The sequence below is a fragment of the Carcharodon carcharias genome, chromosome 19 (genome assembly GCF_017639515.1).
Source record: "Carcharodon carcharias isolate sCarCar2 chromosome 19, sCarCar2.pri, whole genome shotgun sequence".
Lineage (NCBI taxonomy): Eukaryota > Metazoa > Chordata > Chondrichthyes > Lamniformes > Lamnidae > Carcharodon > Carcharodon carcharias.
The window spans coordinates 59,485,216-59,501,083 of record NC_054485.1 but is presented as its reverse complement, the minus strand read 5'-3'; the positions used below and the strand labels follow the sequence as shown (position 1 = coordinate 59,501,083).

The following is a 15,868-nucleotide window of genomic DNA, read 5'->3' as shown; positions in this document are numbered from 1 at the left end:
GCCAGCAATTGCACCCGGTCAGCCCACCCCTCAGCAGCTGCCTCTGAGGCTGGCCAGCACTTTCCCCTAGGCACTTCCTTCTCTTCCCCTCTCCCCCTTAACCCGACCCAACAGCAGTCGCCTCAGGGGCCAGGCATCAATTGCCCCCTTCCCCTGGCACCAAGGCCTGTAAACAATGGGCGAGCTGTGCCAAATGCTGCTGCTCACTCACCTTAGTTCCCCCAAAATGAAGCCGCCAAGTGCACGATGCCTGTGTGCTGTTATGAAACACGTTGTTGTGCTTTCCCGCTGACGTGGATGGACGACGCGGCAGGTTTCAAGAGCCTGGCGGGATGGCCTTTTAATGATGTGCTGATGTAATCCAACGAGCTCCCTGCCAACCGATGGCAGGAAACGTGGCCCGCTGTTGGCGGGCTGAGGGGGATGATCGTGACCTGCCTTCATGCCATCATGAAACAGGTCACATCATATTTTCCACTGATGATGCCCGCCCACCAGCGGGCTCGGAAAATTCCACCTGTAATGTTGTAAGTTTGGAAATGTAGCAGCTGATTGGTTCACAAGTTTCCAGGAACAGCAAAAAGTGGTTAAATATTTGAAGCCAGGTCGTACAATTAGTTTAGGTTTGTTGTAGCACAAGATCTTTGGAGACATGATGAACCAAATAGTCTTCTGAATTGCAAGCTTCTTTGCCCAACCCACACCAAAAAAAAAGCTCAACACTAGCGCTATAACAAAAGGATTTTATTTCTAAAGATATATAAAGTAAAAGTGGGCTAATACCAAAGACTCCAGATTTCAGAAAATTAAGACAGCTTTAAACAACAAATGCACCCAGTGTTTCACACAACACAGTGGGGGCAGGGGTGGGGAGGAAAGAGAGTGAGAAATTGTAACACAATGTACACACACAATTAGAATATTTTCATTACCCTGGACCAGGCATCCAACCATGTCAGAAGAGTGATTCGAACTCCCTGAATGAGGAGTCACAATGTCACCACCTTCCTGGAAACTCTTATTTAACACAAAACTCTTTTTCTTTTAAAAAAAAAGGACGGATAAGGAAGCTCACGAGTGGCTCTTGTATAGACATTGGGTCATCTCAGCAAAATGATTCAAAAGGCAGGTATTTAATAAGAATGAGAGCAAAATACTGCAGATGCTGGAAATCTGAAACAGAAACAGCAAGTGCTGGAAAAACTCAGCAGGTCTAAAGCATCTGTGGAAAGGAAAAGTGTTAACGTTTCCAGTCCGTATGACTCTTCTGCTTTGAAGAAGAGTCATAGACTTGAAACGTTAACTCTGTCTTTTTTTGCTGTTTTTATTTAATAAGAGTCATTGCCATAGAGGGAGGAATGGGTAGTTAATGAAAATTCTCTCCAGAGAGGGAGGTGTAGTTGTCTGATGAAAATCATCACCAGAGAAAGGGACATGGGTATGCATTGAGAATTATCACTAGAGAAGGAGAAAGATAGTTGTTTAATGAGAATTATTGCAGAGCGGGGATATTTAATTAAAATCAGAGAGAACTTAAGATTTAAAGAGAATCATTGCCAGAGAGAGATGTTAAATGGAACAGGGGGATGGGAATCATTGACTAAACATTTTCTTTTATTGCACACACAAAAGTTAAACATTCCTTAGAATAAACTGTGCTTTATAAAACTGAAATGAAGCACAAATGTCACATAGAATTAATCAGCTTTTCTAAAAATGCATCAAAACTGTCCAGTTGGATTAAAGATCCTATCTCTGTCTCACAGTCACTTTGGATTTTGTCAATTTGTTCCCATGCTGAAGAAGGCCATTGCTGATGAGCAGTTCACCAACAATTAGCAAGTGGCTAATTTTCAACTGCAAGTCCAGACAGTGGGGGACAATAGACTTCCGAACCTGGAGAAGGGTGTCAGGGGAATAGGAGACCTCAGTTGACTCGCTTCTCACCCACAAGCATCTTCCAGCAGTGCTGGGGATACTGGAGCACAAAACTTGCTAACTACCCCATCTCTCTAGCCCAGATGTGGCAAGTTTCACTGTAGAATGTGCCCAGATCAGTTAACTCAATACAAACATTAGAACTGAACCAAAGGACTGTCTTGTCTTCAAGTGTCAGCTAAGTTCTTAATTGAATCAGAAAGTACATTACTTGGCAGTATTTTTTCACCGTTGAGCAGTGGGGCAGTTTTTGATAGCTTTATACACTATAGGAGATGAGGAAAAATAGATGAAGAGAGTTAAGGCCAGGGGTGGGCTTTGCCACATGGACAACTACAGGATAGCCAATGTGATCTTGAGCTGTGAGCAGATTTAGCATCAATAGTAAAAATTAGATTTCCAGTCAGGGGGGAAGAATGGGAAAAAAAACATATTAATGTATTGGATATGGAAAGCATATTGAACAACAAACAAACACTCTTGTTTGTCAACAGGCAAATACCCTTTCAGCAACATAATAGCAGAAATCTAGTTCTGGGGGATATTTAAAATATGAGGTTCAAGAATGACTGGATACCATTTTAAAATATTTCCAATCCAACCCCCAGACATTGAATCTTGCTGGGACAGAACTCCAAGGCCCCAACAGCCCTCCTGTACCTCACCTAAGGGGCCAATCTTCTGTATGGGCTTAAGACAGGTATCAGTGGCAACCTATTCACCAAGGAGGGAACTCATCACAACCACATCCAACCCCAGCCTCACCCAATATTCACATGCATTGCTGATCAATGGGCTCTGCTCGGAAGTGTAATCAGCAATGAGAACGCAAACTAGTTTCTCTCCTAATTAATAGACAGTGCAGAGACAAATTACTTATTTAAAACATGAAACACAGAATGGAGTATTAAATCCACATCAATGTGATCTCAGCCTAACTCTACTTCCAGCCCTTCACTTCACAGGCTGAGAAAAACATTCTATTGGGTTTAAGGTTAGAAGGAACTAGATTCCATCAGGTACAGTTAGTTCCAAAAACCAGTTGATATACATAAAGGAGGCATAATTTTTTTTTTAAAACAGGGAAGGTGCAGACATTTTGAGCACAGAGTGTCAGCTGCTGGGGAATGTTGTGTTCAGTCCTAACCCAAGCACTCCAATGTCCCATCTTGAGAACCCCTTCCCCCCGTTCTGTCCCTGTGTTAATATTGCTAATCCCACATCGGTCACCCTTAAAGGGTTGATAATGCTCAGAACCTGTACTCAGTTCTGTGCCCGAGGAACAGTTTACAGTGATTGAAAAGTTGGTGACCAGAGGACATGGATTTAAGGCAATAGGCGAAAGAACTAGAAGGAACAGGAGAAATATTGTTACACATTGAGTTATGATGATCTGGAACCACTGCCTCAAAGGGTGGTGGAAGCAAATTCAATAACATTCAAAAGAGAATTAGTTAAGTATTTGAACTAAAAATCATTTGCAGAACTACAAGGAAAGTGGGATTAATTGTATAGCTCTTTCAAAGAGAATTCACAGGCACAATGAGCTGAATAGACTCCTGTGCTGCATTATTCTATATGTAAATAGCAGGATTAAAAAACGTTGATGAGATCAGGCCCCATCTAGCCAGGATGAACAAAAAACAGACAACCTTTAACACTCCAGAAGGATTATTAAAAGCTTTCCATCTTTAAAAAAGCAAATTTTTCTGTGGATTCAAAGTCAAGCACTTACTGGTTTGGCTGACTGACCAACCTACAGCCAGGGTCATTGAAACAAATTACTGCACATTAATTAACACAAAATGATCTAGATTTAATATTACAGAAAATCAAAGTGACTCAGGTTCGTGGTGTTCCAGACAGCACACTTTCATAATGTGTCTTGTTCATCCCTTTTGAAAATACAGAAACTCGACTGTACTGTCAAGCCTTATACAGGATGTTACCCTATTCAGACTAGCAACAATGGGAGGATACATTCTATTTTGGAAATTATAAAAGACTAGTAAAGCAAATTGCTTGAATAGTGCTGAAGCTGATTAAGTAATACTGACATAATTAAAAAATGGGTAACATATATTCCATGATTGGTGTCAGAATGGTTGGGGATTTGAAGAAGCCTACGAGGTTCTATTAGGTTCAATACTAAATTATGCCTAAACTCAAGTTGATACGCTGGAACTTCCTAACCACCAGCATTGTGGGGAGCAATTTCACTCCACAGACGGCAGCAGTTTAAAAGTGCAGCCCGCCACCAACTTCTTCAACAACTAGGGATGGGCAATAAATGCCAGCTCTATCAGCATTGCCCATGCCCTGAGAATGAATACAATGCTATGCAGAGTAGCACATAATGGGCTGATTGAATGTTCCAACTATATAGCTGAAGCATTTGAGTTCATATCAAGTTCAGTACTCAATAATGTTCAGATTAGAACACATCTTTATCCACTTCTAGGCCACCGGAACACAGGGGAGACATTGAAGTGTTGGAAGCAGTGCAGGGAAAATGATTAGGGCTCAATCCCAGTGTCAAAGGGCACAGATATAAGGAAAGATGGAGGGGGATGAGAGTGTCACAAGATCGTAAATACTATAGAAAAGGGTACAATTGGAAAACAATTCATGAGTAGGTCAATGAGATACTGCTACAAACTAGTCAAGCACAATTACAGGGCTGATGTTAGGATGTTTTTCATGTAAAAATCAACACATGGAATGGGATTCCATGTATAGTGGGGGCAAAAACCCTGGAAATATTCAAGAAACAATTGGATATTGCAATAGGGGTATTGCTATATGGATGGAAGGGCCTCTCTCGACCAAATTTATCTTGTGATATTTACCAGGGCAATGGAGGATACCAGGATAACCGTTGTATTTCTTACGAGCCACTTAGCAGCATGCCAGATCATCAGTGCTGGCCTCCAACTCCCAGTATTGTAGAGAAATCACCTGACATCCTGTCTGGAACAACATTACATATTTGGGAGCCGGCAAAACATGAACGGGGTCCCTCCCAGCTGGTTTGGGACATTTGTCAGGTAAGTTGCAGCACCTGGCTAATAAACCTGTCTATCTTCATGACCCTGTGCAGTTTGCTCATCAGTAGTATTATCAGCAATGTATAGTAAAGAAACAATTACTTTAAACACCAACATCCCGAACTCCAGTAAACTGTCAGCATTTCAAAATAGGTCAGAAAGAGTTCTTAAACAACTCACAAAGGAATTAGATGGACATTTAATCTCAGTTGTTCAACTGCAACACTAGACTGCAGTTGTTCAGATAGACCGCACGGTTTGCAAGCATTGTTCAACATTTCACTGAAATATTCTATGGAGTTCCACCTTACTTCTCTCTAGAGATTGGGCCCTGACCCCAGATTTATACAATGCTTTGAATGTTGGTCTTGATTTTAAAATTCTCATCTTTGTTTTGAATCCCTCCATGGACTCGTTGCTCCTGATCTCTGACCTCACAGCCCCACAACTCTCCAAAGTATCTGCACTCAAGTAATTCTGGTCTCTTGAGCATCACTTCAGTTGTTTAGACCCCAAGCTCTGGAATACTCTTTCTACAGCTTGCTACCTCTAATTCATTTTCCTCCTTTAAGACACTCCTTAGAACCTTCCTCTTTGACAAAGTTTTTGGTCACATTTTGTTTTATAATGCTCCTGTGAAGTGCCTGGAACATGTTATGTTAAAGGCACCATATAAATTGAAGTAATTGTTGGTGTATAACAATCTCTGACAACGCTGCACTGTAAATACATCTCATTGATCTTCTTGAATTTTGACTAATTTACATATACCGATTTTTTGATTCAATATTGACCAGGAAAGCTGGTTTACAAATATAAAAGCAAAATACTGCGGATGCTGGAAATCTGAAACAAAAACAAAAACAGCTGGGAAAACTGAGCAGGTCTAACAGCATCTGCGGAGAGGAACATAGTTAACATTTCGAGTCCATATGATTCTTCATCAGAACCCACTGATGAACACAATCTAGTGTTCTGATGAAGAGTCATACAGACTCGATATGTTAACTGTATTCCTCTCCGCAGATGCTGTCAGACCTGCTGAGTTGATGCTGGTTTATAAACCTGTTACTGGGAAACTATGGTTTAGACCAGCTTTTAACGCCAGCTAAGGAACACAACCAGCTAGTTTACCTTCATTTAACTCAGGTCTATTTTTAGCATTTGTTGCATCATGTTTTTAAAAAAGCTGATTAACTTTAGTGAGCAACAACACCGTACAATTGAACAGAAACAGCAATATGGTCAGTTATGGTACAGCATCACCAGCACAGGCAGGAACTTTCCTTCCTACCTCTCCTCACGCATGAGTTTACAAAGTTCTATTCGGAAGGAGTTTATTGCAGTTTATGTATGTACAATTATTTTTGCTTAGCACAATGCAAGGGAAAAAAACACTTCTTTAAAAAAGTCATTTTCCATCCTAGTTATTTAGTGACAGTACTATTTATACATGGCTTCGGTGGCAGTTGATTTCAGCTCTCTAATCCCTTTGCACTATTCCCCCGTGACCTGGGTAGGCTGTCCATCTGCAGTCTGGTTAGTGGATTGGATGAACATGGGCTGGGTGATGTCCTGTCCAGCCGGCATCGTGACCTGTTGAATCTGGTACAGTTGCTGCAGAAAACAAGGCAAATAACAGAAATGTACATTACAATCTCCCATTGAGTGAACTGTAACATTACACAATAAACAAGAACATGCATTTCTAAGGTGGTCAAGGTGCAGGATCTCAAAACTTAGCTTTTTTGTGTACTATAAGTTAAATGTATGCTATCTGGCCTGGCTGGTCCAAGTCAATGTTTAATGGTCTGTTCCATATGAGCCTCCTTCCACCCCTTGAAATCTCAATATCAGCACTTTACACCAGGGAGGAAAATAAACTGTGGCCACCAGGTAGGCTAGGAAAATGAGGTAGGGTGACTGTATGACAAGTTGGGGAAGAATGCTGAGCCATTTTTTTGAAAGCAGAGATAGTGGTGATATGGCCAGGTGGAAATGGGAAGGGGTGCAGTGACCGATTGGGCTTCTCCTCCTTCCACTGGTAACACTCCATGTAAGAGGAGCTGAGAATATGTACAAGATACAGGGGATACAGGGCAGGAACTTATTAAAATTGGGTGAAAAAGATTTGAAGGTGGCAAATGTGTGAATGTTGAAGCACAGGGGGACAGTGGAACTTGGCAGAGTATGACAGCATGACAAAGTGTGAGGAAGTGAGCTGTGGTGATTTGGATGAGTTGAAGCTCCGGGTGAAAACGTGAACTAAAGATTCACTGACCAAAGGAAAAAGAAAGTTAATTTTAAACAACATCTATCACAATCTTAGGACATCCCAAAACACTTTAAAGCTAGTTTTGCATTACACACTTTAGAAGTGTTGTAATGTTGTTATTAAGAAACACAGCAGCCAATATGTGCACAGCAGGCTCCCACAAAAGCAATGTGATAATGACCAGATTATCTGGATTTAGGTGCTGGCTGAAGGATACATATTGGCCCTAGCGCTATGAAATATTTTAAGCCAACCAGAGATGGCAGATGGGGTGTTGGTTTAACATCTCATCTCAAGGCTTAGACAGTGCAGCACTCCCTTGGTAGATCAGAAGTAGTTAATGCCGAGGAGCAGAATGGTCTTAAAAACAGGATAAGTGAGAGACTGGGGAAACTGGGTTGAACCTGCTGTCTCATTGTAAGCCATGGATCACATCTACTGGTAACGCCTGTTAGCAGTAGAGGTTGATAGGAATTAAAGCAGGGAAACTGACTGATCCAGCTTTCGATGCAGGCATTAATTGGGGGACTGCAGTAACTTGGAAAATAGTTAGTATTGCCAGCGTAGATGTGGAAACAGCTGTTTGCTTTTAGATGATGTCACCGAGCATCTGGTGATCGAAGAGGTGGTAAGAATGTACATCACAAGTGACCTAGGAGAAGAAAAATGCTTGGAGACTCACTGCACATGTTGTGATAGTATGAGCAGAATTAGGAGAATACATTGCCACAGAATGGGCTGCTGTAAAAAGATTTGGAGGAGAACATTCTTGTTGGAAGGTAGCAAAGAGCTCGTGCTTGACAAAGAACATTCAGAAATGATAAGCCACTCAATTGTTCCAATTACTCTTTTCTACAAAAAAGCTATTTTCCATCGAAATGTTACTGAGAGGGCAGGGTCGAGGGAAGGAGGGGCGATGAGGTGGCAAGAGAGATTATGAAAATATATTCTGGTTCTTCAGTTAATGTTAGAGTTTCCTTTTTAAAATATTCTTCGTAGCTTGGTAAACATATGTGTTTAAAATTAAATGATGATAAAATAGTTATCCTTTTTCTCGAACTACTGCAGCTCCTTCAGCTTTACTTTATTACACTTGTAGTTAATAGTTAATGAATTTCTACTGGCTCTCACCCCTTCGGAATGCAATTCCATGGAAGCAAAGCTGTTGTTTTGTAAATTATTTACATACAACCCCCACCCAACCCTAGGTATGCAGTTGCGGAGTATGGTCCTGGGCAGTAGCCTGAAAGTTACTGTGCTTCTAAACTGAAGGCAAGCAAAGCAATGTGACACAGGAGCAGGAATCCTTGACTTCTCTTATTTGTTAGTTGAGAAATCAGGATGAGGCATTGAGGTCCCAAGTGTCCTTTGTGGCTCAACAGGTAGCACTTTCACCCAATTCAAAAGTTTGTGGGTTTAAGATCCACAACAGAGATTTGAGCACAATCAATGCTGACACTCCAGCACAGGACTGAGGAATATATAGTGCTTTGGGATGTCCTGCGGTCATGAATGCCGCTGCATAATTAAGAGTACATTTTTCTTTTACAGCTGGCAATGCTAAAATTCAACAAAGTAAAAAAAAGATAAATGACGCAGGAGTAATTAGGTGACACCAAGCATGTCTTTTAAAAACCCGAAGATAATAAGAGCGAGGGAAGATATCCCAGAATTTGAGGCCCCAGAAAGAATGAGTTGTGTCTCAATTTAAAGTCAGTGATTTGGAAAACCACGTCCTGCAGACCAGATGGTGAACTATTAACCCCATGGTTACAAAAGATGTCCGAGGTCAGTTTTAAGCAAAACAAGGAATGAAGGGGAGGTGGGCCAAAAAAAGAACAAATTCAAAACCCGTAGCTTTTCTGGAGCAGACATGGGTCCCAAGTCCAAAATGGTTAATCTTCACAGCTTCATAGCAAATTCTCAGTGCGCTCATATATATATCGCAGAGGCACATTATGCCCAAACTATAACCTAGAACTAGGGAATGCAGAGGCAATACTCTCCATCCCAATGCCATGGATACTACCGCCTGAGTTGCTTTCTGACAAAATGGTCGACAAAAAAGTTACTTCAGCCCCCACAGTGATAGACACAGACACCAGAAGATCCCCAGGTCAACACAGAACAGCTGATCGCAGCTGAGGCTCATAGATTATAATGATTACTTGGACAAGATACCGGGGGGTAAAATTCTCAACTCAAAACCTATTTAACGACTGAAATATGCCATATGCTGTCTGACCAAAAATTAGGTCCCACAATCATAACCGTAATATTGCCGTAACCAAGGCACACACTTCACATATTACACTCCTTTCTAAAATAAACTCGCAACACGATTTCTTTTTGGTTAGTTTAACGGTAACTCGGACATTATATGTTTAGCATAACGGATGCTTTGGCAAGTGGGATATCGGGTTGGAAAGGGAATTGTGGTGAATTTTTAAACAATAAATAGGTTGTTTGAGTGGTTTCCAAATGCCAGTAGAATACCCATTATTGAGACATTAACAGGTCCATTTCCAAAATACAAACCCTCAACTGTATTCATGAAAGCAACCCCACTACTGAAGAGCAGGGAGTGGCTCAGAACTCAAATTCTTTAGCGAGCAGGAGGGGTAACTGTTGTTGGCAGTGAGCCCATATATATATAAATACTCTTGCGCCAGATTATGGCCAACTGCAACTGAGTTCTGGCATCCCTTTTCAGCCTCTACCATTACTTATATGATGTATGCCAAATGCAACTTCAAAAGAGAAAAACAAGTAGAATGCTTAGAACCAAGGAGTCCCTTTGGCCTATCATGTCTATGTTGGCTCTTTGCCAGAGAAATCTAAAATGAACCCTACTTTTGCTCCTCCGTTTTAAAAATTTACTCAATTTTCCTTTTAAGATACAATGTTCTTTTTTACCTCAACTACTCTCTGTAGATGCACTACAACTTATACTCTTTACATTAACAGGTCCATTTCCAAAATACAAACCCTCAACTGTATTCATGAAAGCAACCCCACTACTGAAGAGCAGGGAGTGGCTCAGAACTCAAATTCTTTACGAGCAGGAGGGGTAACTGTTGTTGGCAGTGAGCCCATGTATATAAATACTATATCCTCTGACTTGCCATTGGCAATGTGATGGTAACCTCATTGATCCACCGCTATAATTACTGTAAGATCCTAACAGAATCACAGTGCAGGGGAGGCACTTCAGCCCATCTAGTCTGCACCGACACCTGAGAAACACCTGGCCTACCTACCTAATCCCATTTACCAGCACTTGGCCCAAAGCCTTGAACGTTATGACATGCCAAGTGCTCATCCAGGTACTTATTAAAGGATGTGAAGCAACCTGCCTCCACCACCCTCCCAGGCAGTGCATTCCAGACCGGCACCACCCTCTGGGTAAAAAGGTTTTTCCTCACCATCCCCCCTAACCTCCTGCCCCTCACCTTGAGGTTATGTCTCTTCTTGACTGACCCTTCAACTAAGGGGAACAGCTGCTACCTATCCACCCTGTCCAAACTCCTCAATCTTGTACACCTCGTTCAGGTCACCCCTCAGTCTTCTCTGCTCCAACAAAAACAACCCAAGTCTATCCAACCTCTCTTCACAACTTAAATGTTTCACCCCAGGCAACATCCTGTTGAATCTCCTCTGCACCCCCTCCAGTGCAATCACATCCTTCCTATAATGTGGCAACCAGAACTGCACACAGTACTCCTCCTGTGGGCTCACTAAGGTTCTATACAACTCCAACATGACCTCCCTACTTTTGTAATCTATACCTCGATTGATAAAGGCAAGTGTCCCATATGCCTTTTTCACCACCCCACTAACATGCCTTTCTGCCTTCAGAGAACTATGGACACATACGCCAAAGTTCCTTTGTTCCTCAGAACTTCCTAGTGTCATGCCGTTCATTGAATACTTCCTTGTCAAATTACTCCTTCCAAAGTGTATCACCTCACACTTTTCAGGGTTAAATTCCACCTGCCACTTATCTGCCCATTTGACCATCCTGTCTAAATCTTCCTGTAGCCCAAGACACTCAACCTCACTGTTAACCACCCGGCCAATCTTTGTGTCATCCGCAAACTTACTAACCCTACCCCCTCACATAGATGACTATATTGTTCATATAAATGACGAATAATGGGGGACCGAGCAGAGATCCCTGTGGTACGCCACTGGACACTGGCTTCCAGTCACTAAAGCATCCTTCTATCATCACCCTCTGTCTCCTACAACTAAGCCAATTTTGAATCCACCTTATCATCCTACCCTGTATCCCAAATGCATTTGCCTTCTTTATAAGTCTCCCATGGGGGGCTTTGCTGAAATCCATATAAACTACATCAACTGCACTACCCTCATCTACACACCTGGTCACCTCCTCAAAAAATTCAATCAAATTTGTTAGGCATGACCTCCCTCTGACAAAACCATGCTGACTATCCCTGATCAAACCTTTTCTCTCCAAGTGGAGATAGATTCTCTCCTTCAGTATTTTCTCCCATAGTTTCCCTACCACTGACATGAGACTCACAGGCCTGTAGTTCACTGGCTTCTCTCTACAACCCTTCTTAAATAGCGGAACCACATTAGCTGTTCTGCAGTCCTCTGGCACCTCCCCCGTGGCCAGAGAGGAATTAAAAATTTGGGTCAGAGCCCCTGCGATCTCCTCCCTTGCCTCCCTCAGCAGTCTGGGACACAAATCATCCAGACCTGGAGATTTGTCCACTTTTAAGCCTGCCAACACCTCCAATACCTTGTCACTCCCTATATCAATTTGCTTAAGAATCTTGCAGTCTCTCTCCCCGAGTTCGATACCTTCATCCTCATTCTCTTGGCTGAAGACGGATGCGAAGTATTCGTTCAACACTCTCGCGATGTCCTCTGGCTCCACCCATAGATTGCCCCATTGGTCCCTTACGGGCCCTACTCTTTCCCTGTTTATCCTCTTCCTATTGATATACTTATAGAATATCTTGGGATTTTCCTTACTTTTACCACATTCCCTCTTTGCTCTCCTAATTGCTTTCTTAAGCTCCACCCTACACTTTCTGTATTTCACTAATGCCTCCGCTGATTTGCTCCCCTTGTACCTGCTAAAAGCCTCTCTTTTCCTTCTCATCGTATTATGAATATCTCTGGTCCATGGTTCTCTGGGCTTGTTACTCCTTCCTATCACCCTAGAGGGAACATGTTGAGCCTGTCCCATCCCCACTTCCTTTTTGAACACCCTCCACTGCTCCTCTGTTGATTTCCCCACAAGTAGCTGTTCCCAGTCTACCTTGGTCAGATCCTGTCTTATTTTACTAAAATCCACTCTCCCCCCACTTCAAAACATTTTTTTGCAACTTGTCTATTTCTTTGTTCATAACAAGCTTAAATTGTACCATGTTGTGGTCGCTATCCTAAAATGCTCCCCACCACCAACACCTCAGCCACCTGTCCGGCTTCATTCCCAAGAATTATGGCCAGTATTGCGCTGTCCCTTGTTGGACCCTCTACATATTGACCTAAAAAGTTCTCCTGTACACATTTCAAGAAATCCACTCCATCCAAGCCCTTAACACTATGTCTATCCAAATTAACGTTGGGAAAGTTGAAATCACCTAATATAATTAATTATCCTATTGTTATTGTTTTTACACACCTCCTCAAATTGTGCACATATTTGCTCCTCAGTTTTCTGCTGACTATCTGGGGGTCTATAATAAACACCTAACAATGTGGCTGCCCCTTTTTATTCCTAAGCTCTACCCACAAAGCTTCATTTGATGGCCCCTCCAAGATGTAATCTCTCCTTACTGCAGTAACCGATTCCTTAACTAATAATGCAATGCCTCCTCCTCTTTTACCACCCCCCCCACCCCACCCAGCATTTTTATTGCCCATTGTTAAGCCAGCATTTTTATTGCCCATTTCTAATTGCCCTTGAGGTGGTGGTGGTAAGCCATCTTCTTGAACCACTGTATCCCTGTGGTGTAGATATACCCACAGTGCTGTTAGGGAGGGAGTTCCAGGATTTTGACCCAGTGAAGGAACGGTGATATAGTTCCAAGTTAGGATGATGTGTGCCTGGGAAGGGAACTTGCAGGTGGTGATGTTCCCATATGTCTACTTTCCTTGCCTTCCTAGGTGATGGCGGTCACGGGTTTGGAAGGTGCTGTCAAAGGAGCCTTGGTGAGTTGCTGCAAAGCATCTTGCAGATGATACGCTCTGCTGTCACTGTGCGTCGGTGGTTGAGGGAGTGGAAGAAGAAGGTGGTGGATGGAGTGCCAGTCAAGAGGGCTGCTTTGTCCTGGATGGTGTCAAGCTTCTTGAATGTTGTTCGAGCTGCACTCACCCAGGCAAGTGGAGATTATTCCATCACACTCCTGACCTGTAGATAGTGGACAGGCTTTGGGGAGTCAGGAGGTGAGTTACTTTTGCAGGATTCCTAGCCCCTGACCTGCTCTTGTAGCTACCAAACTTATATGGTTTGTCCAGTTCAGTTTCTGGTCAATGGTAATCCCAGCTTGTTGATAGTGGGGGATTCAGTGATGGTAATGCCATTGAACGTCAAGGGGTGATGGTTGGATTCTCTCTTGGACATGGAAATTGCCTGGCATGAATACTACCTGCTACTATCAGCTCCAGCCTGAATGTTGTCCAGGTCTTAACGCATATGGGAACTGACTGCTTCAGTAGCTAAGTCGTTGCGAATGATGCTGAACATTCTGCAACCATCAGTGAACATCTCCACTTCTGACATTATGAAGGAGGGAAGGTTATTGATGAAGCAGCTGAAGACAGTTGAGCCTAGGACACTACCCCAAGGAACTCCTGCAGTAATGCCCTAGAGCTGAGATGGTTGACTTTGAACAACCACAACCATCTTCCTTTGTGCCAGGTATGACTCCAACCTGTGGAGAGTTTTCCCCCTGACTTCAGTTTTGCTAGGGCTCCTCGATGCCACGCTTACCTTGATGTCAAGGGCAGTCACTCACCTCACCTCTTCAATTCAGCTCTTTTGTTCATGTTTGAACCAAGGCTGTAATGAGGTCAGGAGCTGAGTGACCCTGGTGGAACCCAAACTGAACATCAGTGAGCAGATTATTTCTATCTTCCATCGCTTTACTGATGATGGAGAGCAGACTGATGGGGCGGTAATTGGCTGGGTTGGATTTGTCCTGCTTTTTGTGTACAGGACATACCTGGGCGATTTTCCACATTGCCAGGTAGGTGCCAGGGTTGCAGCTTGACTGGAACAGCTTGGCTAAGGATGCAGCCAGTTCTGGAGCACAAATCTTCAGTGCTATTGCTGGAATGCTGTCAAGGCCCATAGCTTTTGCAGTATCAGCCATTTCTTGATACCATGCGGAGTGAATTAAACTTAGTTGAAGACTGGCATCTGTGATGCTGGGGGCCTCAGGAGGCCGAGATGGATCATCCACTCGGCACTCCTAGCTGAATATTGTTGCAAATGCTCCAGCCTTATCTTTTGCATTGATGTGCTGGGCTCCCCATCGTTGTGGATGGGGATATTTGTGGAGCCTCCTCCTCCAGGGAGTTGTTTGACTGTCACCACCATTCAAGACTGGATGTGGCAGGACTGCATAGCTGAGATCTGATGCGTTGGTTGTGGGATGGCTTACCTCTGTTTATTGTATGCTGCTTCCACTGTTTGGCATGCATGTAGTCCTTAGCTTCACCAGATTGACACCTCATTTTTAGGTATAACTGGGGCTGCTCCTGGCAAGTTTTCCTACACTCTTCATTGAACCAGGGTTGATGGTAATGGAAGAGTTGGGATATGCTGGGCCATGAAGTTGCAGATTGTGGTTATATACAATTCTGCTGCTGCTGATGGCCCACAACACTTCCTGGAGGCACAGTTTTGAGTTGCTAGATCTGTTTTAGCATGCTGGTAGTGCCACACAACATGATGGAGGGTATCCTCAAGGTGAAGACGGGATTTTGCCGCCACAAGGGCTGTGAGGTGGTCACTCCTACTGAGAGGTGGTCATTCCTACTGATACTGTCAAGGACAGATATAACCTGTGACAGGTAGATTGGCGAGGATGAGGTCAACTAGGTTTCTCCTTCTTGCTGGTTGCCTGACCACCTAGCACAGATCCAGTCTAGTAGTTATGTTTTTTGGTTCTCAACTAGGTCATTCAGTAATGGTGCTACCAAACCATTCTTGGTGATGGTCATTGAAGCCCCACCACCCAGAGTACATTCTGTGCCCTTGCCACCCTCAATGCTTCCTCTAAGTGGTGTTCAACATGGAGGAGTAGCGATTCATCAGATGATCGGGGGTTCGGGGGGTGGTACGTGGTAAACAGCAGGAGGTTTCCTTGCCCATGTTTGATCTGATGCCTCATGGAGTCCAGGGTCGATGTTGGGAACTCCCAGGGAACTCCTTCCTGACTGTATACCACTGTACTGCCACCTCGAGAGTCTGTCCTGTCGGTGGGACAGGACATACCCAGGGATGGTGATGGTGGTGTCTGGGACCTTATCTGTAAGGTATGATTTTGTGAGGATGGCTATGTCAGGCTGTTGCTTGACGAGCCTGTGAGACCACTCTCCCAACTTTGGCACAAGCCCCTAG

The 15,868-nt window shown here is 43.4% G+C and overlaps 1 protein-coding gene across 7 annotated transcripts in view; it reads right to left on the bottom strand.

Annotated features, from left to right (window-relative positions):
- Window positions 1-731: 731 nt before the first annotated feature.
- The window catches only part of nfyc (nuclear transcription factor Y, gamma), a 92,219-nt gene continuing 77,082 nt past the window's right edge, over window positions 732-15,868 (bottom strand). For all 7 annotated transcript variants that reach the window (XM_041212666.1, XM_041212667.1, XM_041212671.1 and 4 more), the window contains one exon: window positions 732-6,602. In XM_041212666.1, coding sequence (XP_041068600.1) covers window positions 6,483-6,602 — 120 coding nt within the window. In that variant the 3' untranslated portion in view covers window positions 732-6,482. The remainder of the gene's footprint in view (window positions 6,603-15,868) is intronic.